Below are 26,670 nucleotides of genomic sequence, written 5' to 3' on the forward strand. Positions count from 1 at the left end.
GTTTTTCCATCCTGCTCACAGCTTTGCTGGTGATCAGCCTCAACCCAGGGCACACAGGTCCTTTCACAAGCAGGCATCTCCTTCATTTAGAGCACTTTGAAGTGCTGCAACACTGACATCAGGTTAATAGATTTATTTTTTTTTAATCTCCTGTTTGTTATGTTTTCACATTTGGTTTCTGCTCTATAGGAAACCTCCTGAAAGTCTCTTTTATTCACAAACTATACCACAGAGGTTTTTTTTCCTTCATGATAAAATCTCACTTAAAACAGGCTTACCTCCTTCAAAACAAGGGCTTTTTTTTCAATTCAAACTGAAATTTCAGCTGAATGCCAGGACTAAACTAGCAGCTCCCTCAAACAGGATCTGCTCCTAAGCAGCAGTTCTCATTTCACTGCCATGATCAGGAGTTAATCACAGTGACTAAAATTTAACAATGTTATGTTACAAATTTACGATTTTAAAGCAGAACCTGGAAAGTTGCTGAGAAGCTCCTCTTTCAGGATCCTAAAATCCTTCAGCTCCTATATAGATATTTGCTCCAAGAAATCAAATCCTCTACGGGGCATGTTACTGAATATATCTAAACCATGGGATAGAGGCAATGGCACAACCAGAATTATTAGAAACTCCTGCCATCATTTCATGGCAGGAGCTGCACCCCTTCGAGTTTAAAATGCTGCCTGTGTTACTGACAGCAGCTGCACCAGCTGGGGAACAGGATAACAAACCAGTTTCTCTTTAATATACTTATTTCCCTCTTAAAGGTTTGTTTACTGGGGTTTGCTACTCAGGTGCCTTGAACACTTTGCTGTATCAGCTGAAACAGGGACTGTATTTTCAGAGACCTTTTAACTGCTGTCACCAAATAAGCTGCAAAACCAGTACCTGCTTTAAGCTACATCAACCCTATGGGACATCCTAAAATAAAATCCCCTTCAGACACATCCCTTGTGCTGGCTACTTCAGGACAGCTCACCTCTCCCTTCCTGTCATCTTCCCACTCAGGTCCCTCCCCACAAAAACATCATTTCACAACAGCACCTGAATATCCAAATGCCAGGAGGGACTGCTTGGAATCACAGGAGGCTTCAGGTTGAAAAAGACCCTTAAGATCATCTAATCCAACCATTAACCCAGCACTGCCAAGAATTTGCCAAGACTTGTTCAATCCTCTGCCTGTTCAGTGCTCACTGAAACACACGGGCTTGAAATGTCATATTCTGTGACACTGCATGGAAAGTAGCATTTGAGCTAGGATTAAAAAAATTCATTAATTCTCCAGGGTAAAGGAGGCACAGTGATTAGCCAAGGGATGCAAAAGCATATTTATTCTTCCTAGTCATATTTACATAAGCAAGGAAGGGGCAGAAGAAACCAAAGAACTCTGTGTCAGGAGGAATTTATGTAAAAAGGGAGCAAGCAGCTACTGCTGTACTGATTTCATTTTATGAAAAACTTTTTGTAACAGAGAATGGACCGGAAAAGTTATTATTTTTGGAAATATGTGTATCTGGAAGTACAAGATCACCTTACCAAGGCTAATGTTTGCTATTTAAAAACAAACTGCTGGCCAAAGTAAGTTCCTTTAGACTAGAGCAGAGCATTTTAATAAGGTGTCTCCAAGCCAAACAGTGAAAATATAGTCAATAAAATTAAAGTTAACTGGTGTGCTGCTTCTTACACATTTGATATACTATTTGTACAGAGCAAATAGTTTGGCCTTACCATTTCCTGAGCATACACCCTTGGCTAAGTACAAAGAACTCTTTTTTTAATGCAGATGCAGAGGGAGAAGGAGGTAAAAGCTGCATTTCCCTATTAGTTAAAACACTCATTGTTTCTGGTGAATCACAGCAACTTCAGCCAAAACATCAGATGACTACCAAAGAAATCTAAAATACAACTAATTTGGTTCAGCTTATTGACAGTAATTTATAATCTTACACACACACAGATGTGTTGAGGCATAAAATCACTATACTTTTTAAAAGGAGGGGAATCTGGCAGGCATCTTAGTTACACACAAAGACAATGTTCACTGCAAGGAACAGAGAATTTGAGGAATCGAGGCAGACAACACCAGAACAAAGAGAAGCAGCAAGAGGCAAGAGGAGTGTGGTGAAACCTGGTTCAGTGACACATAAACTCCCAGATCCAGCAATTTGCTGCTTCAGATTCCTGAAACCTACTTCATCCCTCACTAGTTTGAAAGGACCTTTATTTAGAGGAGGAAAAAAAATCAAGAGGATTTACAAACCTTCTATCTTTTTGTGCTTTGGAGTATTGGAGCACTTGGAAAAGACCAAGTTTTCACTCCACTAGACAAGAAATATTCCAAAGTATGTTAGTAAGTACTTAAAAAAGACAAGGTGTCTTTCATTAACAGGTTCCTTTCTAAACCTGTAAAGCTTCAGACAAATACCTGAACTTTCAAACCACCAAATCATGTTTCACACTGGGTTTGGATATTGCTGGTTTATCCCAGTTTTGGTGGGGAACTCACTGTGAAACTTCCCTTTTGACCTAAGCATGTTAATACTATAAATATATCTGACTTCTTAATTTTTTGCTGAATCTCTGTTTTAGATTTTTGGCATTGGGAGAGGTCTAAACAAAGGTGAGCAGTGTCAGTGAAATCAAACACAGTTAATTTACAATTGAAACCATCAAAGGTGTGGAGCAGTTACAGATGTCATTGAGCTACAAAAACTCTTCTGGCTCTGAGCCACTGCCATGACAGCAGAGAAAAGCTCCTGTTCTGCACCCCACAGCTGGTGCCTCCCCTGTCCCACTGATGGGATGGGTTCCATCTGACAACAGGAGTGACACTTCTCCACGTGCACATCAAGCATCACTTCATTTACAGCAAACTGATTCCTTGGGGGATTCAGGAGGTTCTTACAGAAAGCAGCTTCTGAGAATAACCCCTGTCATGTGGGTTCATCTTAGCAATCTGCCTGTGGTTTAAATTTAATATGATGACACACTCAGTGCATTTTAACTAACTTTGGGGGGAAAAACACAACAACAACAAAAAGTATTTATGGTTCTGTGTCATTATATTACAAGAAGAACAAATCCTTGAGACTGAATATTAAATGCATTGGCTTAAACCAATCCAGCATTTCCAGTGGTTTGTAACATGGTATAAAAACAAGCATCAAGCACAATAATTCTATTGTGGAAAGATATAAAACACTCCTACAATACAAGAATAATACCTAATTGTTTTTGGGGGTTTTTTTGTATTGGCAAGAATGAGGATGATATTTGCTGGTTTAATTTTATTGCACTGCTCCCAGGAGCCAGCTTTGCAGAGTCCCTGACATTCACCTGAACAAGCAGCTCACCTCCAGCACTCTCTCACTTCCCCCTCCTCCAACTTCATGGGATGCCCTCAGTGCCAGAGCTGGGGGTAGTACAACTCACTTCCTACGCTAATTTCAAAATGCTACTTTAAAAAGCAGTGTTTGTGATCTGAAACACCTAAGAACTTCAGCAGAAGGTACTTAAATTTGCAAAGTCAGAGTGACAGCAAGAAAGGAACATTATTATTGTTTTCATTATTAAAAGTATTACTGGCATGCTCAGAAAAACTGCAGGAGTGAAAATTTGAGGCTGCAGACAGCCTTTTTTGTCCTGAAGATTACCCTTTTTGAGGGTGAGTGGAATAATTACAAAAGCACAGAGCTAATCACTTCAGAAATGCCAACTTTTTTTAACAGCTAAAATGAGCCATACAGGTAAGAATCAAAAGAGAACATGCTGAGCATGCTTCATGCTTATCTACCTGATCCAGCATGCTTGCTTGCCAGGCACTGAAGGAAGAAGAGCTGCTATTTGACTCTGAGAGGCCACAGCAATGGTGAAGCACTATTACCCCACTGCAGCTTTAGCCTCATTTTAATTCACATCTTCTCACCTGTTTTCTTGCAGTGTTTATTCAGGTTTCCTATGCCAAGCAGTGAAACTTAAATATCTTTTAGAAGTAGATAAGGGTGGGGAAAGGAATCTGAGAAGTAGGAAATGAATTAAATGTCTATGTATCTTTCCTCCTTATTGTATGAAATATGTTGGGGTTTTGAGTATTTGCCACCAAGAGCTCACACAAGTGTAAAAGTGGGGCTGCAGCCTCCCTCTAAGGGGAGGGAAATCCACTGAGTCACAGCATTGGTTCTTCAAGTTTGTGACCAAATACCAGAAACCTACTGAAACATAATATAATCATAATATAAATCTTAATAATATAGATCATACTATAAATACTTTTTGAATTAAAATCCGCTTAATAAATATTATGTGTACTGATTTAGAAATACATTTTCTACTAAGACACGACTAAGACTCAATCCTTCAAAATTATTTAAGATTCTGTAACAGGAACATATTCTCTCTGAAGCATAAAAACTCCAAGTTAACTTAAGAGAATTCTTAGAAACCTATAAAGAACAGAAACAACATATATTACCTCACATACCCATCCTTCAATTAACTTGTCATTTTCAATAGCAAAAATTAAATGTTTTTATCTAAACAGCTACAGAAAAACAACTATTAGGTTTCTCCTTTCTGTAAAGCAATGATTAATATTTAATTGCCTATTTTCCCTTTTCAAAGCTGCTCCCTCACAATTAGCACATACCCAGGTAATTTCAGTTCTAGCCAAGACATTCTACTTCGTCCTAAAGTTAAGTGGAAATTCTGACAAGCAGCCTGGCTTTGAAGTAACTGCACAGATGTGGCTGTTGCATAAAAGTTTCTCTTTAGAAACTTCTCTACGAAGGCAGCACAGCTCCAGTTTGGGGCAGTCGACAGCCCTGGAGCAGCAGTGAGTGGAAAAGCTGCCTGTACCTCTGCCAGCTCCAGAAATAAACTCAGCTCCTGGCTGTGGATGAGCCTTACCTGACACAGAGACTGTGTGAGACCTCACTCCTTGCTTCTCATTGTTGGCCAGCCTGGAAAACAGAAGTTGGAAGTGCTGAATGCTGTGCATTCTTCACCAACACTGGGAATTCATCCCAACAGGCACCTACTGTAATTAGCAGGGCTGAGCCACCTCCCCAGCCACAGGATGAGCAGGGGGAGAAGTCAGAGAGGAATCTACCACTTCAGCCTGTCTGGGGGAGTGAGAGTGGCTTTTAATCAGCACAACGAGTCACAGAAACCTGGTGAGTTTGAAGGAAACCACAAAACCCAAACTGTGCTCACTTGTAAGATGTGTGTAACCTGACTGTGCTTATACTTCCTGTGTGATCTGTGGGAAATGGAATATGAATTGAGTTTCTGTTTGTAAAAAGACTTATCCTGTACTATTTTGAATTAATTTACATGTCAAACATAGAAAACCAATCGCATTTAAATGTAGTTATTTACAAATAAACAGTGCAAACTGTTTAGCATCGCTCCTATAATTAAATTTACTGATGGATTCAAAAGAAATAGCCTGAACTCCAGTCAAGTCTTTTCCAAAACATCCTGCTTTTGTTATCACAAATATGATGAATGCATCATGCACTTTTGTTCTCCGATTTTCTTTCTGGTACCTTTGTAGTTTAATACACAGTGAGCTTTTTATGCCCTACCTGCTATTTGTCCTGGAATCCAAAAGCAACAATAAAAATTATTATTATAAAGAAGTTCCAAAAGCATCACTATTTTCCAAAACATTTTTTTTTTAATATATGAGAAAAGAAAGCACAAAACTTACTTTGGTATTGATGGTAAAGCTCTTTCACCTTCTGTGTAAACAAGAAGAAAACAGGATTAAAGCTTCTGCAGGTTTTCAAATAACCTCTCTCAAAGTGAAATATATACATGCCTGAAACAATAATCATCACAATCTCTCAGGGAAACTGAGAGAACTTAAAGAATGTTCTATACATATATAAACAGCAGCATTATCAACAACTCCTTCTACCCACTCACACAGACCTTTAGGCAAACTCATCTGAGGAAACAACGTACACAGAATATAAAAGCTGGTTTTTATTCTTAACAAATAACTCCAATAAATCACTTGCAGAAGGTGTGACACTATCTCATCTCTCTGGTAAGAAATGCTTTTCTTTTATCTCCAAGATGTCCTAAGTGCTAACATATAAATAAAACAATTCAATCCAACTTGGATTTTCAAGTAAAACAACTGAAATAAATCATTAAAGCACATATTATCATATTGATTTCACACTGGCGTGAGACTATACAATAATAATGTTTTGTGCCAGAGAGTAAGTCAGCTTTTTGTACACTACATTCAAATCCTTGCCAGTCTTTCTTTGAAAATGGTAATGTGTGTGAGAGCTTGGATGTACATACTCAAGGGGTTTTTTTCCTATTGGATTTGATGAAACCCTTGGCATTCCTGTGGGGAAGTTACTAATCCTTTAGCAAAACACCTTTTCAGTAGATTGGAGTATGCAGGGGAGGAGAGAAGATGGGTAATAAAGTGTGTTTCACTCTCCAAATCAATGTAGCTCTGATAAAGTGACCAGAGAGAACTGAGAGAATGGCCACACTTGCAGAAAATGGTGATTTACACTGTTTAACAAAATAATGTAAACTCTCATTTGTTTTTCTCCCATGTTCTAATTTCCAGGAATTATTGGTGTAAACAAAAAAAGTCTCAGCTTTGTGTATTAAGGGACTGATGAAATGCCTGGTACCCCAAATCCACACTCAACATGGCAAAATACACTATTTTGGTTCATTTTTTTGTGCTGTCTACAGGTCTACAAAAGCATCATTTGGCTCAGCAACATCAGTCTGTTTTGATCTGTCTGATAGAGGGTGTTGAAAAAGAAGTTGCAGGAAAGAAGGGAAACCAGAAACTGCAATTTCAAAGCCCTGGAGCAGCTCAGCAAGGTGACAAGAACAAGCATCTGGAACTGGAGGGCAGAGGGAGGACAGTAAGATTATATAAGCAGGTGGGAGATAAAGGTACTGTGATATGTTGGGGTAAGTGATACCTTTTGGGAAGGAAACAAAAGGCACAGATCCTCAGAGATAGTGTGGAGTAACAAATATGAGACCAAAGGTGTGGAGGTGCAGCCTGGCAGTAAAGAGTGGGGGACAGGTACCCAAAAAAGAGAATGTAATGGGCACAAGAGGTTCAACCTGACTGAAACTGGGCAAAAGACACCAAGCTTGAGGGAAAAGGCAGAAGAGCTCTGCCCACACTGTGCAGGCCTCCCCAGGGCTGTAAAGGACACTCAGAAGAACCTTAATTTTTACATGACAGCTGTTAGCATTAGTTGTGAAATCATGCTGGGTTCTGGTTTACACCAATTTATGCTGCTGCTGCTGGCTGTTCCAATGCTGCTCTTACACTTGGCAATGGATTTAAGGCTTAGATGGTGCTGATTAATCACACATGTTACTGGTGGAACACGAGTCTTTCTCTGCTTTAAAAGAACTTCATTAAATTGCACAGTTAACCTTATTATTCAGTATTTTTAAATCAAGGTAATGGATGCACAATTAATAAGCAGCTAGTCAAAATAATTCTCCTTGCTCTTTAATATGTAGCTCCATTGCATGTTAACTGCATCCTATTCAAACTGCATTCTAAAGATGGAATTTTAATTTCCCCTAAGGCTTCTTTTTGGTAGACTAACATATTTGGGGACTTCAGAAAGATCAGTGAATGATTTCATTAGACTTGATAGGAATGATTTCATAACACTTGCAGGGCCACAATGCTTCATATGTTCAAGGTATGGAGCTCAGATCAGATCTGACTTTTTCCCTCCTCCAACCTCCTGAGAAAGTAAGAAATACCACAGGTGGCAATTGCTAGTGCTGAAGTCAAATACCACCTATCAAAGAGGATCTAAAGGAGATAAAGAGAGAATCTGACTTTCCACTGTGGTATTAAATTTCCTTAAAGAAGAGAATCTCATTCTGCTCCCACAAGGCTCCATTCCACTTTCTGAACAGTTTCCTATCAGCGCAAAGTGCAAAGCAAGGGTCATAATAAAATGTAATAAATCATAACAAAACAAAATCTTGATTCCATTGTAACAGCAAATCCTTTCTCAGCCCTTTGTGAGATAAGGAGAATGTGAATAGGAGTGGTCTTACACAGTGTGTAGTAGTATGATGTAGTCAGTGAGTTTGAAAAACAAGAAAAGAAGTGAAGGAAAGGTGAGAATTGAAGTAGTCTGGAAAACTGTGAGGAAAAGATGAGGCTAGACAGAGAAAAGCAGAGACTCTGACCCAAGTGAAATGAGCATTTGCTTCCAGATCCACTGGGAAATCAAGCACCACACATGGGTCCACCATACCCAAAACTGTTCCATCTGAGCATCCCCCTTTTCACTGTCTCCTACTGAATTCCACAGGACATAACTGGCTTTGTGCTCATTTGCATCAGACCAAGAGATCTGGACCCTCTGGAGCTGGGAGATGTGGACAAGGCAGGCTCAGCCCTGGGAAGAAGGAAGGAGCACCCAGAACTGCAGGGAAGCCACAGCCTGGTGCCTGCAGGGAGTGGCTACAGGAACAACACACCCCACTTGTGTGCTGGAGAGATGTGACAAGTGCAGGGCTAGAAATGGGCATGGGAAGCTGGAAAAGCAAGTGGATATTTTAAAAAAAACCACACAAAGGTATCCAGGCATCAAAAAAACCTCATACACTATTAAGAAGTAACAGAGGTGCACAGGGGTTGTAGTACTAGGGGGTTGGAACAGATGATTTTTAAAGGAATTCTTCCATGATTTTGTGCCTCCTCCATTCCTCCATCACTGGATATAATTAAAGAAAAAAATAATCAGCATGGAACTCCTGATCCTGCAGACGCCTACATGCTCTGGATACAAACTGCTCACTTCAGGCACGGGTGCCCAAGCTGGTGCTCATCCTTTTACAGTTTATTTCCCAAATAAAATACCAAATATTCATTAGTACCCCTGCAGGTCTGAAGTCAAAATTTCTTACTAACAGCATCCCAGTTAAGGCATATGTTGTTTTTCTCAAGTTGAAACCCACAACATTTTTGCCCAATTCTGTATCTTTTAAAGAAATGGGATGTACATGGCTGTACTGGGCTTTCCACTGGATTGTCCAGGTGGTTCCACTCTGAGCAGAGCTCCATGCTGGACCCAGCAGAACCCAGGCAGCTCCAGTGCTCCCAGCCTGGGGGAATGTAAATTGTCCTCACCTGACTGAAATTATTGTGAAACCAAAAGCAGTGAGGGGCCAAACTACAGAGGTAACAGTATCCTAAAAATGGGAACACATGTTACCAATCCATTCAAATGAAAATCATGCCCAGGGTAAATCTAGGTGAAAAAGCACTTAAGTGGAGAACTCCACCAAATATTTAGATTTGGTATTTTTTGAACACTTCACTGGGCAGCTTGTTCCAATGCCTAACCACCCTTCTGGGGAAGAAATTTTCCCAACATCCAATTTAAACCTTCTCTGGAGCAACTTAGGACTATTTGCTCGTGTCCTGTAACTTGTTACCTGTGAGAGGAGACCCACCCTCATCTGGCCACAGCTTCCTTTCAAGTGGTTGTAGAGAGTGATAAATACCCCACAACCTAAAAGCTGATAATCAGTTCAACTGTTAATGAACTTTTTCATTTGTGCTCTTGGCCTGTAAGAGGTAAAGTGTCGTAATGGAAATACAAATATTAATTGTAACATTTCCACATGGGTCTAAAGGGACCTGAATATCAAAATATTTATGAAAAATAAAACAAACAGAATGGAAAAATGCCAAATACTTGGCATCCAGGTCTTAAACATTACCAAGTGCTCTCCCAAAATTAAGAAGAATTGGATCATTAATGGATAGCATGACAGATATCAGAAAACCAGGCTTTGTTAGTAATCATCAAGAAGGACAATTTATGAGGACACTTGCCATAAATGTAAATTTACAACAAAGAGGGGATAAAACATATCTGTGGGATCAAGAGTTGCTCCATGATTTGTTTCTGGTATGTCTTACACAATCAAAGCTCACTGTGGAGGGATCTGGGAATGCAGATCATGATGGGGACAGCTCTCCTAAGAAATGTTTAATGAATATGTTTGGTATTGCTATGAACTTCAAAAAAAGAAACCTCAGACAAAAGAAACCCAGAATTTATTTTTTCTCTAGGGGTTTTCTTCATGTATGCATAAAGAAAGTGCTACCTGATGTTCCTGTTCAATCACTGCTCATTTGCTCCATGTTAAAATTCTGTATTATAAGAACAGCACACAAATAAACACCCTGCATCAGAAGCATTGATTTATCCTGCATTCACACCTACCAGAAACCTCAGTGTAGGGCACAGGAAAATCAGAGATATTGCCCCTCAGAGAGCTCAGTCAGCCTAGAAGATGTAGCAGCTGCTGCTAAGAAAGTCAGCTAGGAACAGGACAGGAATTAGAAAGAAAAATTGCAAATAGAAGAGATCAGTTTTGATGGGCACCACCACCAGTGTGGAAGTGACAAGATCTGGACAAAGTCTATGTGTGCCCCTAAGGGAAAAGCAGAGACAGACCCAGAATCATCCATTAACTCAGGGAAGAGGCCATGAATAGACATGAAAAGTTTTAAAAGATTAACTGTGGCCACAACAGTTCAGGCTGGAAAACAGCCAATCCACTGGCATTAGAAGGAAAGTTTTGGGAGTGAATTACAAGGATTGTAGCAGACCCCAAACCATGATTTCTCAGAAAAGAAGAGGCACAAAAGACCTCCACTCATGGGCATATACTAGTCCAGAGACAAGAAAATCTTGGATTGTGATGCCTATTTTATTTTTAGGACAATAAACTATTACTATCTCTGATGTAGCTTATCCTCTTAGTATCTGATTTTGGGGGCAATGGTTCATCATCACCAAGTTGTGTATCAGGTTGGCTTGGAGAGCTAAGTATGTGTTATGGGAAGATTTTCATTTGCGTGGAGATAAGGCTGCACAATTCACACAGGCTCTAAGAAAGCTGCTTATGTTGGAGCTAAAGGTCATTCACATACACTAAGTCAGAAATAACAAAAACCATGCAAATTTAAGAATAATTTGAACAATTACCATGTGCTGTCAAAACATATAAGACCCTAAAATCACATTTCTTTATTAGTGAATGCTCAAGTTTAAGTTTGGGGATTTTTTGAGCCAGGCACAGGGAGGATGTTAAAGATGGACCTGGAAAAACCTGAATTATTTTAACAACATCACCCCAGGGAAAACCTGTGGCAGAAAAAAAGCAAGAACATGGCTAAAAGAGACTCAGTTTCATATTGGAGAGATGCTGGGATAGTTTGTGTACTTTCCTGTATTACAAATATGGAAGAAGGAAATAATTTGTTGTTTTAGAAAGCAGGAAAGTTGGATGAATTCCCATGGGTAGAGATGAGAACAACATGAAAGAAAAAAAATGTCATTCTTAAGCAGCTTTGCTTGCATGTTTTTCAATAATTAAAGCTGTCTGAAACTGGAAAAAATTATAATGAAATGTAATCAAATTCTCTCTAAAACAAGGGGTACCTGCAACCTCATCTCACTTCTTGAGAGATGCTACAAAAACAACTGATAGCCACTACAAAATGTATCTCTGCTTTAGTTCTATTTTATGAGAGAAACCCACGAGACCTCTTGAGTTTTTTTTTTTTTTTAAATGGAGATATTTGAGTATCTAGGAAAAAGGAAGAAACTAGAAAATTACCACTAATCCAAATGCACCCTAACCAACCTCACTGAATTTCCCCTTGTATACTGGGAATCATGCTATAAGATAACACAGCCTTGTTAGGAGTGCCTTTAATAATTACAATTCACTTCTGCCAGTTAAGTTTGGAATTAGTGTAAAGCAGTGATGCTGACATCAGCCTAAATCCTCAGCCACTAAGCAATTTCTGATGCAGTGACAATTTACTATCAGCGTTTCTCATGGCTCCTCCCTGAAAGAAAAGAGCCTCCAAGTGAGGATTTTTCTGCTACCTCGTATTAAAATGCAGAATTAACCTGTGAGGATGGAGGTGTCCTTACCTTTCTGAGGCCTGATGATGAAGGACTGCGTGGCCCCGTTGACCAGGCGGCAGTAGCCGTCGATCAGGTCTGCCATGTTCTCTGCAATGGTTAAGGATGGTGCTGTCACTGTCAGAGGCTACAGAAGGGAAAAAAAAACAAGGCACCAACAAAGAGGAATTATTGCAGTTGCAAACACTGAGTGGAACAGCTGTGTCATTGCATCAGAACTTTACACACGCCTGCAAAGCGTAAACAGAAGATTGTGGGTGAGCAGGGAGATTCCTGCTTTAACTTCTGTGCAGCAAATTTCAAATAGGAGGTTCAGAAAGCACAGCTGGTAAAACCCTCCACCTAATGTAGTGTTAATTTGGGCTTATGAAGTGTAAAACCACTGTTGAATACAACTGCTATGACTTTCAGGGTTATAATTAAGACAATTCTGAAGAAGTTGCTTATTTCTTAAAGCTCTCACAGGTGGTATTTTTTCCCCACCCCCTGCAGCAATTTATTCTTTGCCAAAAAACAGCCCTTCCCAATTTCAAGAAAGATTTTTAAAAAATAAAATATGTACAGTGGGAGAAGAAATAAGAGACATACAGGCAAGCTATTCCTTTCAATATCACCAACATTCATTATTCTCTCCACAGATCTGCCACCCTCCCTCAATCCTGCTCTTCCACTGTTTTCTGGTGCACTGGACCAAGGAAAAGATTTGATTTCACTTTCAGCACTGCTTCCATGTAATACAAGGGAACAAATTTTCCTTCTTTCATATTTCCTCCTTACATAAAAGTAGAATTGCTCTTTCCTCTCTAGGATACAGTACACATCTACAGGCTGTTATTAAATTGCATTTAAGAGCAACTGTTTTCATAATAAGCTGCTTCTATGAATATAAAAATCTACAAGCACCAGATTCAAAATGTAAAACATGAATGAACTTTAAATTTATTTTAAAACCAAACCCAGAACAAAAGTCCAATATAGAGAATATCCACATTAGGAGTATGCTACACCCCACTCCTTGCAAGGAAAAAGAAAGTAGCAAGTTTATCACCATATACAATATCAAAAACATACCTCAGGGGCACCTGCTATCTTGAGTTGCAACATCCCTTTTCTGTCCTTATCTTCACTGTTTGAATACTGAATGGTTTGCACTTGATTGAAATCTGCTAGATGGGTTGGCTGCAGAGAGACAACACAAAAAAAAAAGAGGAAAAAAATCAAAACTACAGCAAAATAGCCTGCCTTGATCCCTGCTGTTGCAAAATCATAGAAAGAGTTTGATCCCCAAACTACACGTGCAGAAATCTGTTCTCTGTTTCTTTCTGGAGTTTCATTGCCACTCACTCCCAGCACACACAGAGCCAGGGGCTGGAAGAGGAGCCCAGCTCCACCGTGCCCACAGAGGTCACTGTTGAGCAGCGCCAGGCACACGCTGAAGTGGGAACAACCCCTGGGTGTCAACAGAGAAAACTCAACAGGTTAAAACCACATGGAACCCACGCTGACACAGTCCCAGCATCCCTCCAGGCTGCTGGGAAAGGTTTGTTCTTAGCTCTGGGTTCCTGATTTGCCCATCTTTTCACTGCTTTGAATTCATTTCAATAGAAAGCTAAACATGGGCTCAGCTTAAGTTGTGACTGTAAAGTTCCCAAACATTTTGGTGAAGGATCTGTCAAGGACAGAGCTCCCTTGCACCATGGGGGTGCACAGGAAATCCTGAAATACAGCTGGAATCAAGTAAGGAAAAGGCTGCGAAGGATATGAAGGAAGTAAATAAGCACTGCCTGCACAGATGTGCTCACCAACTGGTTAAAAAAGCTCTGCATTTACACATTCCTAAGAAAGAGAACAACTCAGAATAATTCACGTTTCATTGATAAAAAGTCCCCACCAATGCTTCAAATTCTGCAAGTGAGCACTTCACTGAGTAGAAAAGCCAACAAATTCAGTGTTAAAGCTGACACAGTCTTTGTACCTGACACCAGTGCCTTTTCTTCTGATCCTAATTCACAAAATCCTAATTCACAAATTAGTATCTGACTAGGAGCTGTACATGCTGAGACTCTCAGCTCTGCTGTGTTTAACCCAGAGATCAGACTGGTCACTCCCCTTTCTGTGACACCCAGTTCACAACAGATCATGGTTTTTAACACAGTGACTGAGGAAAAAACCCACAAAACAGAAGCAGACTTACATTTGCACCCTTGTCTGTCAGGTAACTGATTCCTTCTTCTGGGCCAATTGCAAGTTCCACTGAAATAATCCAGCTTGACTTGGGAGTCAAAGGAAAAAAGGGAAGAATTTCAGTATATGGAATTGTATTTATGGAATACTATAATCCAATGTGGTAATTACAGGTTCTAGTAAATAATATCTAAAAGCTTTTCAACTCTTCAAACAAAATTATATTAAAATCAAGTAATTCTGAAAGTGGCAAAACCCCTCATGACTGGTTTCCTGGGGATCTCTGCTACTCAAACTGCATTTCCATGTATTTTATCTTAGGTCTACATGAGAACTATGGATTTCCTGTATTTCCTCTTCTCATGAACACTGATATTCAAGTTCTAATTTATGTTGGAGTCTCCATTTTCACAAACCTTCCAAACTTGGGGCCTTTCTTCAAAATTTGCTTGAAATAGGTAGAGATTAACAGGTATTAGGTGAAAATCTACTAACAGAAGTTGAGAAGTTTCATTTCCTTGTGGAAACAGCAGAATAAGTGCTTGACTTTCACAAACAAAGCACCTATAAAATATTTTATTTTACATACAATTCTTACCCAAGTAATAAATGAGGATTTTTTTAAACAGCCAATGGATAAATTTCTAAATAAAATCAATAAATACCATTTGTTGCTAATGAAATCCAATTGTCTCTACATGAAAAAAAGGACGTAAGCAAAAAATTATTGCAGAACCAAGCAAAAGCAACTCGACTTAAAACTCCAGAATGGATTCCAATGACTGTCACATTCCTCTACTTACACCAAGAGCACACTTGAAGCATTCCTTGTCAAATCTGTACACTGGAGAGAGGATCTCAAAGAACTTCAAAATACTTTCTTCTCTATTGAGGTTGGCAAATTGTCGAAATGTTTGTTGGATTAATTTCCGTAGTGTTTTGGCCTGTGTATTAAAACATTTGGAGAATAATTATTTAAAATCTAATAGCTGAGGGATATTTTAAGATTTTTGGTCACTTAGTAGTACTAACAGTGTCTTTATCAACGAAATGCAGACAATTCTCAAGCAAAAAAAAAAGCTTCAAAATAAGCAGCAGTTCTGCCTTTTAACTTCTGCTTAGGATCAACATTATTTCTGCTATATTACAGAGAGGATATCTTACTAATAATATTCTGAGTAAGTTATAATAGAAGACCACATGTTAAGCCTTCCAGGAATATTTGCTCTGAGTTCCTAATTTCTCTCAACTTCTGAACTGTGTCCCAATACAAAAAAACCCACAGAATAATTTATACCTTCATATGAGCTTCTAAACCTAAACCACCATTCTCTCTTACCTGGCAATAACAAGGCAGCTGTAGCTGTACCTTAATCTCTGCACACAATAACTTAAACTATCCACAATACAGTGGATTTTTTCAGTCTGATAATAAGCAAAATAATATTTCGATATAAAAAGGTGAAATTTAAATAGTAGACTGAATGCAAAAAGTAAACCAAACATTTAAATTAAACTATATTGACTATGTTGTCTAGCAGTTTATTACCTGTTATCAGGGTATCACTTAGAGCAGCACAAAGGACAGTCAAACTAACACTTGAAAAAAATTAATTACTTGCTGGTACATAATGTCTAATCCCTTAAAGGCAGCCACTCATATGAAAATAAAAACAGGGCCACAGAAGCAGTATCTCTAAGATGCCCCCAATCTGAACAAGCCATCAAGAATTGTGAATAAAAACATCTGTCTGAAGTGACTGAATGGCCTTAAAACCCCATTTCTAATACACCGTCCAACTACCAACAATGACAGAAAGCAAAACCGTGCTTATCTTTGCAATATGTCAAGGTCAAGACAGGAATTACCACTGTTCCTCCATGCAAACATATCTGAATGTCCCATTTTAATAGCAGTAAAACTCTTTATTCTCCCACAGTGCCTGTTAACAGCCCCAGGCACTACACAAATACCAACTTCCTTTGGTCGTTAGCACTTCCAGGCAGATTAGACACTCATTTTTAGAAAGCCTTTACAGAACTTTCAGAAGTCAAAATAGCCAGGAATGTTTCAGTCGAGCGTTTAGGAGTTACTCCAGTAGCAGTAATCCAAGGCTGCTGCATATTCACAAAATGATCAGTTTTGCAATGATGCATACACAGGTTGGAAAAAAAGCCCTTTCAGCACATACTATACTGTCGAATTAACAAAGAAACCTGTAACTTTGGTGTAATTTCAAATTCTTTTGTCAGTTTAGCAGAACCAACTCTCAGGTGGATCATTAAGGAGGCTGCAGAGCCTTTGGCAGTCAGGAAACCTCCCTGGAGCACCCAGAGCTGCCTCAGGCTTTGCAAGGACTCAGCCACTCTACACTGGAGCTCCCTGTTATCTTTATTTTTACAGAGAAAACCAGCTCAAGGCAAGTGCAAACCTCAGCCTTAGCTTATCACTGGCAAATACCAGGAGCAAGACACAACAAAATAAAAAAGCATTTGCCAGCTCAAGGTATCCCAAGTATTTAAGCCACTCAGTTGATGAAAGATACTTTATTCTGCCCATGGGTTGTTTTCCTGACCAATTCCAGCATCACATTTCCTGCCAGGAATACTGGCATATGTTATCTGGCTCTTTTCAATCCACCAATAACAATTGGTCACTTCAAATTTTAAGATCAGGAGCATGGTGTAAAGATAGAAAGTCCATTAGAGTCACAGGCTGGTTTGGGTTGGAAGGGATTTTAAAGCCCATCTTGGTCCACCCCCTGCAATGGGCAGGGACACCTTCCACTGTCCCAGGGTGCTCCAAGCCCTGTCCAACCTGGCCTTGGACAATTCCAGGAATGAAGCAACCACAGCTCCTCTAGGAAACCTGTGCCAGGGCCTCACCACCCCTACAGGAAAGAATTTCTTCCCAATATCCCATCCAGCCCCACTCCCTGTCAGTGTGAAGCATTCCCTGTGCCCTGTCGCTCCATCCCTTGTCCAAAGCCCCTTCCAGCTCGCTTCCAGCCCCTTTAGGCACTGGAAGAAGCTCTCAGGTTTCCTCAGGTTTTTTATCTTCTCCAGGCTGAACAGCCCCCAAAACCACACCTCTTCCCTAACAGAAGCATCTATCAGAAATATCTGCAAACAGCAACCTCAAATGAAACGCACTGAACACTTGCTCTTAGAAGCATTTCTAAGAACCATTGTTTTGTTCCCCCTCTGTGTTTGTTCAAAGCAGAGAGAACTGAGAGAAATAATTGATTTTATATTTCAGTTACTGGGAACCCTCCTTTGCCTGCCATTTCAAACTCCCTGGTTTTCACAAAGTGGAAGAGCAATTTAAGGATTTGGACCAATCCTGTACTACTTTGAATAGGGATTTATTTTCATTGAAAAGCAGACACACTTCTCCTTCCTTTTGTTTTTCTTCTTCAGATGTCCAACATTTTTTTTTATGTCTTTACAAGGTTCCCACTCAGCTTCACCTTCTGGCAACTCCTGCTACTTCTTTCTGCTATTCTCCCCACTTCAGGATTTCCAAAGTGCAGTTTTCTTGGTCAGTCAGTTTTCTGGCTCCATAATATTATTTTTGAGACAGTTATTCATACTTTTACGTCTGGAGCCTTTCACCACAATTTTTCCCGTTAGCAGAAAATACAGTTTCAGATAATTGCTTAAATTAAAATGCAGAGGGGATTACTTAAATCCACTTGACTTCATTAGCTTCTGATTTTCAAAAGTCTTTTGAAACAAAACCTTGTCATGACAGACCTTTTGTGTTTACCCATTTAAATTACAATGCAGGTTCTTTCCAAATCTCAAGTTGAATTCTATTATTTCTATAAAGCTCCAGTGCTCACCAAAACCAGCTCCAAAAGAGCAATTTATGATTTATACTTTCATGTATGAATTGTAAGAGACACTTTACCAGGACATTCATACTGAGGTGGCTATAAATGTAAAATACTTGGTGACCATACTTAATCCCCCTTTTCAACTCACGTTGAGAAACATTTGCATTTTTTACTCTGAGAACATATGGACTTCAATGAGAGCGAGATTCAAGGAACGTTTATAGTCTTAGCTAGGATTAACCTAAGCAGAAATTACTGGAAATCTTCCTTGAATAAGTTGGATACAGTCTTGAGCAAGAAAGGCATCAAGTTTATCAAATTCCCCGTAAAATATTCTTCTTTCTAACATGTTCCCTTCCTCTTTTTCCAGAATTCTCATTTTTCTTTTAGAGAAGGAAAAAATAAAGTTATTTGATACAAGAGGCACCAAGGTCTTGTTTTGCACTTTTACCCCCAAGGTTTGAGAGGCAGAGCTGTGCTCCTCTCACAGCAGCTCAGCAAGGCTGTGTGAATCACGTTATCCTTGTCCTGCCAGCTGAATCACTGGGATTCAGGTCCCACCAATCCAATGGACAGCTTGGATGTTTTTTCACAAAGCAAAACTGCACAGCAATTCCCGTAGGACTGTACAGTGAAAACTACAATGCAATTTTCAGATTTCTGACACTTAACAGCAGTATAGGATTGACTGGGACTGTAATTACCTTCACTGAATCTAGCAAACTCTTCGGGAAAAACCGTCTCAAACCAACATCTTTCCTGAAAGAAAAAATACACACAGCATTAATACCAAAACCATTGTGCAGTAACATATTTCTCTTTTCAAGGTGGTGCTTTGGGTCTATTTTCTGCTTTGTTTTTAACTAGCATATACAATTATTAAACCATTTTCCTAACAAGATACTTGAAAATCTCAGAGTAACAAACAGACTACCATTAAAATTCTAACTAGAGCCACTCCAACATCAAATGTGGCACAGCAGCATCTTCTAGTTTAAACCTCAAAGGATATTGCATTTAACCAGGTACCTGTGTGGAAAGTCTGTTATTTGAAATGGTGGCATGGGCTCTGAGGAATTTTGAGAATAAAAACTGTTATTTGAACATGTTTTAATAATTCTAAGAATATAGAAAAAATATTCTTAGAGCATGTTGTCAGGTGAGAAGGGGACAACATGAAAGTGGAATACCCTCATAAACCTCTATTAGAATGGAGTAGAAAATATAGAAAGAATTCTAGAATGGTTTGGTTTGAAGGGACCTTAATGACCATGCAGTTGCCATGGGCAGGGACACATTCCACTAGACCAGGCTGCTCAGAGCCCCAGCTTGGGCTAAGGAATCCAGGAATCCATAAAGGAATACTCATGGTATCACTTCACTAAGTATGCTGAGTGCAATTCCACTCCTGTTTTACCCTTTGAAGCACTGTAATCAAGGGGTTGTTTACATTTTTACTATTATTTCATACTCATACTGAGCAAATTAAAATTACCAACTTTTTCTTGCAAGTAGTCCCACTTTTTGCTGCTGTAAATCAGGCGACTGTGAGGTCAGATTTTGCAAACTGAATTTAGCAAGCCCACGTTCACACCAATAAATTGTAGCCCTGGTTTGAAAACCAGAGCCAGTTAATTCTGTGCTCTGATGTGCTGCACAAGCTTATGTCTGACATGTGTTTGTGTCACTACTACTGAACATCAGCTTCAAAAAAAGGTGCTTGAGAAGTTGCCAATGACAGTGCAGAAGACAGCACTGTACAACCAAGTGAAAAAAAGTCACACATAAAAAAGGAAAAATAAGAGAAAAATATAAAAAGGAAAAGGATTTATAGCTCAAAGATGTTACTGACTTTTTTCCTTTAAATTTAGGACATTACCATCTCTTTCAAACATTCTTATCTGCTTCTGGAACAAGCAGGAAAGCAAGCTTTCCATGAGTGCATGCTTTGAACATCCACAGAAATACATCTGGAATTCTTACACTTGGCAAAGCAAGGAGAAGCCGTTAGCAGGCAGAGATATTCAGGATTTATTTACTGCTACCTAATGGCACAAGAACAAAACCAACACTAAAGTCAATATAAAAAGCTCACTCAGAAGAATAAACCAGGGTATTTTTAAAGCTCTCTAAAGATGAGTAGCATACAATTTCATACTAAAAACATCCTCAGCCAGGAGGAGCAGAATGTTCACATGCAGCACTGGCATCTGTGCAATGACAGTAAGCTGCAGGATTATAAAACTTCATAAATGTTAATTCCTTCCATGCATTTCTTCTCAAATGCAAATGATACTTGGTTTATCATCCCACACAGTTAAACGAATCTAACACACTATTACCATCTAAATAATATGCAAAGACATTTTGACAGGGATATATTAGTTTAACATTAAGCATTTCAGAGAGCGTTGGTGCTTCTGAAATGAAGCACCTCCATCACCCTGGTATCCCTCATTTTAACAGTCCTGCAGCACACGGCTGCCACAGCCTCATTTGATTCATTACTAGGACAAGCTGTAGAGCAGCCTTTTGTACAGATCTGGGTGCAAAATCTGAGAAGAAATTCTTATGCAGAGTACAACAGAGCACAACTAGTAACAAAACTTGTTAATAAAGCATTTCCTGTGTTTAGCTGAGACAGCAAATTTATTTACTGGAGGAGAATTTAACAAAAGAACCACACAGATTTAATGCCCTGGCCAGCAACAACTTATAGATACCTAAAAATAAGAGAATAAGCACTGGAAATTAGAATATATAAACAGTTTTGCACACACAACCCTACAAACTCCTTCCCAGCTGTGCTGTGTGGTGGTGGGATGGCCAACAAGGGAGATACAACTCAGGGCTCTGGATGAAGGACTCAGCCATCTGGTTTCTGATTGCCAACAAGAGATAACCAGCACTGAGAGCCTGCTTCTCACAGTTCTACTACAGCTTTGTACTTAACCTCATCTACTCCAGCCTATTCCTGGGCTTAAATCTGAATTCAATTTTTTTAATGGACAAACTTCAATTGGATTAATAAAACACCAACCACAGATAAGTGATACTGCTTGTCTTACAATGATAAGCAGCTTTAGGCAGCACGTATCATGTATTTTTCACCTCAATTCAACTTACAACAAAAAAAGTAACATTAGATTAACATAATAGACTTTAACATGCCTTTTACCAAATTGTGACTGCACCTGTTCCTTCCTACAGCTCCCATTTCTGCACTTGTAATTATCCCTGTTCTCACTAACAGGCTTCACCATTTATTATGAAGAAATTCTTCTTTCACTCCATGAAGGCCCAACTATTAAAGGCTACTTAACAATTAGATCCCATCTACCATTTCCCATCCAGATCTGTTCGGATAAGACAATCTGATCAAAGACAAATATACATCAAATAGACATCTGACAAAGGCAGGCAAGGAGCAATCACACCCAATGCAAAAAAGGGCCATTTAAAAATTGCTCTCAGCTGGTTAAGTGCCTCATGATGTACTAAATCCAGAAATCCCCCACAAAAACACCAAAAAGCCTCACTTGAGCAATAAATATTACTTGTGCAGTTAAACATTTATGGGCTATTAAGGTGGTAAGATCAAATTAATGCATTTTGGGGATCACTGGCACTTTTTGCAGACCCTTTCCAGCTTGTAATTATCTATAGTATAGTCAGTTTAAGGTGGTTTTATCCTTCATCTCTCCCAGCTAAATCCCATACAAATCACATCTTGCTTCTCAAAAAAGATAAAAACTTTTGAATATGCACAATTCTCCATATCCAATTCTACATGCATTAAGCTGTTACATTTTGCATATCAGGGTTTTGCTTCACTATGCCTCTCACAGCAGCAATTTATTATCTCCTACCAAAGCAGTCACTGTTTGGAAAACACAGACTGAAGGAAAGAAATCTCTGTTAAACTGGAAGCAGCACCACACTGAATCCTCCTGGAACTCTCACCTGCTACAATTATTAATTTATACTTTGTGTGACCTGCTATGACCTTGCTTTCCTTTGTCTCATTGTTTCCAAAGTCATTAACCTAATTACTAATGCTTGTAGCTTCTGACTTGCTAAAAAACTGACTTTAGAACACTTTACTCAAGTTCTTACTTGAACATATGTATGTAAACTACACCAACTATTAACTCACATACTTTCAAATCTTTTTTATACACCCTTTTAGTCTTGTCTATCTGCTCATCCCCTTTATTTTTATTAGTCTTTTCTCATTTTGTGATATGTTTCCTCAACCAGGGTATTTCTACTAATGCTTCTACAGACAAAAACCTGAAGTCCTTAAAAAAAAAATTTAAAAATCCCTAATTCAAACAAAACCAGAGTTTTTAAAAATTTGAATAAAGGAGCACTACAGAAATACTAAATAAGCAGGCTATTCATCAAATATCATAAATCCCTAAAAAATCCTTGTAAATTTATTCATTGTTGTATAAAATCTTACCTTCCTCCTCCAAATGCTCTAATTTCACATCTCTAAAAGTTAGCACCCATTTGTCATTAAAGATTAAAAAATTGAGACTTCACTGCTGCAACAACCTTTTATCCAAATTTTGTGTTTAACTGTACAGGACCTTTTCACAAGGGTAATTAGTAGAGATGAGCATATCATTGGTGCATGTATGTCTGAAACTTTATCCATTAGTTAAATACAAATAAAACAAGTTTTCAGGCTTTTGCTAAAAAGCTGAAGGACGTTGGCTTGTTTGAACTGAAGCCATCTCCTGTACAACATGAATGAGTAAACAAAATATTTCATTACAAGGATGCTCCTTGGTCTTCTTAAAATTTGGGATACTCAGACAAACAATAACCTTGTTAATTGCAAGGTCACATCTCAGAAAATGCCCACAGTGAGCAAAGAGAAACAAAAACAATACCACAAACATTTTCAAGTAACTTAAACTTTCCCACAAATGAGTCACAGCTGAAGAATGCAACTGGGCACAGGAAAACACTGAGGAATAAAATCACCTCACAACCAGAGTTGGTGAATCCCATAAACATTAGCAAAATTGCTGAAAACCACAGTGAGCCTCCTGATCAAGTTTAAACTACTCCAAACCTGTTTCTCTGGAGCACAGTTCAAGGCACTTTTCCTATTTCCTTATCTCAATGGATTTCATCATTCTTTTCTTACATTGAAGCATCTTAACCTTGATGGAACAGAAAACTTACAACAGAGATGTTCTGTCAGTGAACTGAATTTCTTGTTCCTGCTGCAGAGAAGGGACAGTTCAAACCTCAAGCTAGAACACAATACTTACTCTAACACTTCATAGTTGGACTTCTTTTCTAATGCATTGCCTCTCATCTCTCCGTAGGATCTCCTGAAGTCAGGAAAAATATTTGAAAGCAACAATTATTGGATAATTCAGCCTAAAATTACAATACCAACATCATCAAAACTTCCACTCAGCATCAGAAAACACTGGCAGAATGACTTCAAAGGTAAGTATGAAGTATATTATTATTCTACCTCAACAGATCAGATTTTTATTTTACAAATTAACTGCATTTTCAGATCCACTTTAAACCACTGCTGCTACCAAAAGTGACCTAAAGCTGCCTTCAGCAGCTCCTTTGCACCTCACACTGCACCTCCTCCTCAGAGCCCTCTGCATGAACAGGGAGAACCAGGGGAAGCAGAGAATGATGAAAACTGCTTCAATCCAGCCATGCTCACATTAACAGATTAATAAATAGGAAAGCTTTGATAGGAGAGGGCTGAGATTATCGTTGTCACAGAAAAAAATGGACCAGAAATGCTCATTCTAAGAGTTTCAGAAGTTCATCTACAAGAAATATCTCATCAAAATGCTCTGAAGAGCCACAGCTTGAGAAGCAGGGAAGGCAGGACCTGGCTGACAACATAATCACAGATTATTATATTCATCACATGTTTTGAAATAAGGCACAATGATTTTTGTAAGTGCATAAAGAGTTTGCAGTTACACAAAGAATTTTTGTTTTCTCTGGGGCTACCAGCAAAACTTACAACAAAGGCATCAGGTTCTCCTGTGATACCTGGGAAATGTCATAAACCTAAATTTTGTTTTAATTTGAAAAGTACTGTTCAAAGGACACTTTTATTCTCTCCTAACAAGTTTACATTTGTCATTAATTTCTTATCAATTTTACTTCTTCCCTAATCTCCCCGTGTGAGACATCAGCATAACTAAAGCAAATGTTTCAGGCTGGAAATTCTAAATAAATTAGCAAAACCCAACACACGCATTTCAAAGCTGGGAACTCTCTCAAGGATCTCTTAATCTGATATATTTATCTTTATTTTCCAGCTGTCTATACAGTTGACAAGAACACCAAAAACACCCAAAAGGATCCTTAAGATTTAATAATTTCAAAACAGCACATTAAAATTGAGTAAATACAGAGAGGAAAGGTAGCAGCATTTATCTATAATTACATTATTTAGCTGCAGGATTTATATATGCAGAATCATAAGACTATTTACTAAATAACACCACAGATGCTTTTTTTTTTTAAACATACTTCAATGTACTCTACAGGCCTTTGAATTATTCAGATGGAGAATTCACCCAAAAGGCAGTATCAAGATGTAATTAATTAAAATTTTAAAATAATGTTAATTTAAAAATCACTAGAAATTAGTTACAATACAGTCTATTCAGTTTTTCTTCAAACTGTTTCATAGCAAAAAAAGGTCTTATGATGTTTTATTCAACTCTACTGGTCAGAAATTGATGAACTTTAAGCAGTTTCAAAATTAATGTATATATCCTGTCAGAAAGATGTTGAATAATAAATTAAATTATCAGCTTACCGGATTTCAAGGCAACCTAGTTTCAAAGCAATTTCCTGGTCCACTTGATCTGCTATTTCTAACATATAGTCATTTTTCACCTACAGCAAAAGAAGCAGGTAGGCATCACAGAAAAATCAGTTCAGTGCCAACACAGACTAAAATACTCCCCAACAACTTTCAAATGAATATATCTTAATTTTCTGGAATGACAATTCACAGTTCAGGAAGAGAAAAAGGAATTTGTGTTCATATTCTCTACAAATGAGCTGCACTTTGGTAAGAAACACATTATGACCACAATGCACTTGATTGAAAAATTTCTTCTATATGTCAATATTGCCTATGTTTTATTAAATATAATCAAAGTTCAGAGGGACTGAGCAGAGGGTTACACCGGCATTCCAGCTGGGAGAAGGCAGATTGTGTTCTTGAACATCCTGGTCAACAAGATTTAATTGTCCAGGCAGATCTAATCATGCAAGTAAAACTGATAAATGCCCAGGAATTAGAGTGAAAATAAAAATAGAAGTAAAGAGAGAAGAATGTACAAACTGTACTGCACATTGGCATAAAATAATGCTGAACTAGCAAGAAGAACCAAGAGTGAAACTGGGTGGTGACCATCTACAGTAGGAAACACTTCAAATCTTCATCTTGTTCTATTTACCAGCATGATGGATGTGGGCAGAATCCTATTTTTTAGGTAAGACTTTCAGCACATTGGAGTAAGAAATTTTTACAGCAACTAAAAACAAAAAATTCAGGCAGAAAGAGAGAACAGAACCAGCTCCCAAGAGCTTCACTCTGCAAATCTTGCACCAGTAACAAATCTCGACAGCTTTTCCCTAACAGGTCCTGTCTTCCTCTTATGAAAACATCAAGTTGCTACGGAGATCCTGAAGTTGCAGCAAGTCCTGAAATCCCACAGAAATCCACGTGACTGACTTGTGGATCGAAGAGGAGATGATGCACTATGAAAGCAACACACTTCACCAAGTGGGTTTGGTGAGTGGTGACAAGTTGTAAGAACAACTAGCTCAAACTACTACTGCTATGAAATGCAGGAATTGGGAGGTAAGGAAGTACAGCAGTGCATCCAACAGCTGGAGGTGTTCTCCACTCTGCATTCTCCTTGGAACACGTGAGCATCCACCTCAGCATCCCCTCAGCACCACTGTGGCAGCTGCTCCAGCTCCAAGCTACAGATAAATCCCTAAAAAAATGCTGGACCTGAATTGCATGAAAAGTTTTAATTTGTTATTGAAAGACGTGAAAGAAGAAATACGATAAACTGTGCCAGAGTGAGAAAATTATTACAATAGCTGACACATGAGAAAAAAGCTTCTTGCATTTGAATTCATACAGGCACTCAATATGACAAAATAATGAGCTTTTAACTCTTCTCAATTAAATTCCTACAAATACTAATGAGACAGGAGAGTAATTGCCCTTCAGCATCATGTAGTGTGCTATTTGTACACACATATGGAAATAATAATTCTGTATTCCCATAGCAATAGTATACACAATATGAATTCATAATATTCCTCTTCATTATGGTCACAACTTTCAATAATTGGATTTAGATTGGATATTAGGATGATTTCTCCACTGAAAGGGTGGTCAGGGATTGGAAACCGACTGTGCAGGAAAGTGGTGGAATCACCATCTCTGGAGCCATTCAAAGCCCTTGGGGACTGCCCATGGTTCAGCTGTGGATGTGGCAGTGCTGGGCTAGTGGTTAATATTCCAAGTATTTTACAACCTAAATGGTTCTGTGGTCCTATAAACAGCAAATGCAATAAATTACACCAGGATCTCTATTGATGAGAAAGGACTTTGAACTGCTCCTGCA

The 26,670-nt window shown here is 38.7% G+C and overlaps 1 protein-coding gene and 1 long non-coding RNA gene across 11 annotated transcripts in view; one reads left to right on the plus strand and one right to left on the minus strand.

Moving 5' to 3' along the window:
- PTK2 (protein tyrosine kinase 2) overlaps positions 1-26,670 on the minus strand; it is a 187,792-nt gene that overhangs the window by 48,631 nt on the left and 112,491 nt on the right. For all 9 annotated transcript variants that reach the window (XM_064398565.1, XM_064398550.1, XM_064398557.1 and 6 more), the window contains 9 exons: positions 24,834-24,913; positions 23,296-23,358; positions 18,712-18,766; positions 14,972-15,112; positions 14,179-14,256; positions 13,056-13,163; positions 11,994-12,111; positions 5,711-5,741; positions 4,906-4,958 (listed from right to left, as the gene is read on the minus strand). In XM_064398565.1, the coding sequence (XP_064254635.1) occupies positions 4,906-4,958; positions 5,711-5,741; positions 11,994-12,111; positions 13,056-13,163; positions 14,179-14,256; positions 14,972-15,112; positions 18,712-18,766; positions 23,296-23,358; positions 24,834-24,913 (727 nt within the window). The remainder of the gene's footprint in view (positions 1-4,905; positions 4,959-5,710; positions 5,742-11,993; positions 12,112-13,055; positions 13,164-14,178; positions 14,257-14,971; positions 15,113-18,711; positions 18,767-23,295; positions 23,359-24,833; positions 24,914-26,670) is intronic.
- LOC135285878 (uncharacterized) lies at positions 22,976-26,639 on the plus strand. 2 transcript variants are annotated; one of them, XR_010350512.1, is made up of 3 exons: positions 22,976-23,118; positions 23,353-23,479; positions 25,654-26,639. It is a non-coding gene; the product is annotated as an uncharacterized LOC135285878 (long non-coding RNA). The 2 variants fall into 2 exon arrangements; XR_010350513.1 differs by having other exon boundaries at positions 25,668-26,639.

This window comes from Passer domesticus, chromosome 1, assembly GCF_036417665.1.
Source record: "Passer domesticus isolate bPasDom1 chromosome 1, bPasDom1.hap1, whole genome shotgun sequence".
NCBI classification, from domain to species: Eukaryota; Metazoa; Chordata; class Aves; order Passeriformes; family Passeridae; genus Passer; species Passer domesticus.